General features: G+C 42.4%; 1 protein-coding gene across 8 annotated transcripts in view; it reads right to left on the bottom strand.

Annotated features, from left to right (window-relative positions):
• LOC131360335 (polyamine-modulated factor 1-binding protein 1) overlaps nucleotides 1-2,500 on the bottom strand; it is a 169,884-nt gene that overhangs the window by 23,105 nt on the left and 144,279 nt on the right. For all 8 annotated transcript variants that reach the window (XM_058400665.1, XM_058400664.1, XM_058400663.1 and 5 more), the window contains one exon: nucleotides 888-1,010. In XM_058400665.1, coding sequence (XP_058256648.1) covers nucleotides 888-1,010 — 123 coding nt within the window. The remainder of the gene's footprint in view (nucleotides 1-887; nucleotides 1,011-2,500) is intronic.

Genomic DNA, 2,500 nt, shown 5'->3' with positions numbered 1-2,500 from the left:
AGAAAGTGTGTGTGTGCACGAGAGAGAGAGAGATAGAGAGAGAAGAGGGTTAGAGCAAAAAAAGAGAAAAATACTTTGAGAGACAGACAGATAGGATGAGTGTGACTGTGTGTGTGTGCGTGTGTGTATGTGCGAGTGTGAATGTGCGAGTGTGTGTGTATGTGCGAATGTGTGTGTGTGTATGTGCGAATGTGTGTGTGTGAGAGTGTGTGTGTGTATATGCACTTTTGACACATGCAGATTAAAACAGCAGCAAACTACTTTGAATGAGTGATAAACAACAAAACAACAGGAAAAATGCAGCTAGAAGAAAAAAAAAGAAAAAAGGAAAGGGGGAAAGGGAAGGCAGACACACACGTCCGGGGCAGAAGTTGATGTCTGACCCTCCCTCATTTTACCCCATTAAAATAACGAGGTGTCACGAGGCTGCGGTTCGGTGCCTGACACCCGTCAGAACAAATCTATATTTCATGGCCACTTACAGATGTATAAATAGCCAAACGAGGGGCTGTAAGCGTGTGTAAAATGCCACTAAAAGGTTGCCAGTGGATGGCGGGTACTGTCAGCGCGGCCGACGGCCAATCAATCAGCGGCCGGTGGCAGGAGAGGGCCACTAAATCACGCGGATGCTAACGCCGTGCTGCAGCTACAGTAAGACGCCCGGCGCTTCACCTGATACGACAGCCTGACGGATCGCTCCACTACAGTCCATTAAAGCTCAACCACGCTGCCACAACAAACTATTAGTCACACAGAGCCGGGCCTGGGCTGTCAGGACGGAGAGAGGAGGAGAGAGAGAGAGGGAGAGAGAGAGGGAGAGAGAGAGAGAGAGAGAGAGAGGATTTTGACACACAGCTAGTTTCAACTGGGTTTGAGTGGGAAGTCACCTGTTCCAGTTCGTGGATGCGACAAATTTGGGACTGGTAGTCTGAGTGGGAGTGCAGGTGAGTGGCTCTGTAGAGAGAGAAGTCAGACTGGAGCTTCAGCGCCGCCTCCTCCTTCTCCTCCACCTGTCTCAGAAAAACACCTTTAATGCATTTATTCATTTATTTTCAGTCTTTGCATCTGTATATATCCCGTAATAAACCTTTAAAAATATACACGAGGAAAATCTCGTCCGAATCGGTGAATACTGTGAGAAGTGCAGGAGTTTCCAAACTAGTGGTCATGACCCCATGGGTGGGGTGGGGTGGGGTGGGGTACTTGTAATGTTTATGTTACGTTACATTGAGCCTTTCCCTTTAAATGACATCACTTCCTTTTAAAGAGCACACAGTAGCAGGAGAAGAGAGATCCTGGAGGAAGTGATGATGTGAAACAGAGGGAGAAGGAAATCTCAGGGTGAAACTGGCCGGACAAACAGTGTTATTCATTTGCATTCATCCATTCATTTGTTTGTTCATTCATTCATCCATTCATTCATTTATTCTTTATTCATTCATCCATTCATTTGTTTATTCATTCATCTATTCTTTCTTTCTTTCATTCAGTCATTCATCCGTCCATTCATTTGTTCTTTGTTCATTCATTCATCCATCCATTCTTCCATTCATCCATCCATCCATTCGTTTGTCCTTTCGTTCATTTATCCATCCATCCATCCATCCATCCATCCATTCTTCCATTCATTCATCCACCTATTTGTTCGTTCGTTCATCCATTCATCTATTTTTCCATTCATTCATTCATCCACCCATCCATTCGTTCATTTATTCATCTATTCTTCCATCCATTCATTGTTTGTTTATTTATTCATCCATTCATCTATTCTTCCATCCATTCATTTGTTCATTCATCCATCCATCGACCTATCCATCCACTCATTCGTTTGTCCTTTCCTTCATGTATCCATCCATTCATTCACCTATTCATTCATCTAGTCTTCCATTCATTCATTCACCCACCCATCCATCCGTTCGTTCATTCATCCATTCATCTATTCTTCCATCTATTCATTCGTTCATCCATCCATCCATCCATCTATTCTTCCATTCATTCATCCACCCATCCATCCATTCGTTCATTCATCTATTTTTCCATTCTTCCATTCATTCATCCACCCATCCATTCGTTCATTTATTCATCTATTCTTCCATCCATTCATTTGTTTATTTATTCATCCATCCATTGACCTATCCATCCACTCATTCATTCGTCCTTTCCTTCATGTATCCATCCATTCATTCACCTATTCAGTCATCTAGACTTCCATTCATTCATTCACCCACCCACCCATCCATCCATTCGTTCATTTATTCATCTATTCTTCCATCTATTCATTCATCCATTCTTCTTTTTGTTCATCCATCCATCCATCCATTTATCCATCCATCCATCCATTTATTCCTCATTAGAAGCCCATTTATCACCTTATATATAGATATATGGCTATTTAGTAAATACTGCAGGAAGGTCCAGATCATCATTACACACACACAGATGTAATTTGTGACGAGGCTCAGGTATCGAACAATAACTGAACAATTTTACCATGATGTGT

This window comes from Hemibagrus wyckioides, linkage group LG10 (genome assembly GCF_019097595.1).
Source record: "Hemibagrus wyckioides isolate EC202008001 linkage group LG10, SWU_Hwy_1.0, whole genome shotgun sequence".
Taxonomy (NCBI): domain Eukaryota; kingdom Metazoa; phylum Chordata; class Actinopteri; order Siluriformes; family Bagridae; genus Hemibagrus; species Hemibagrus wyckioides.
The sequence above is the reverse complement of the archived record's forward strand: the minus strand, read 5'-3'. Positions and strand labels throughout refer to the sequence as shown.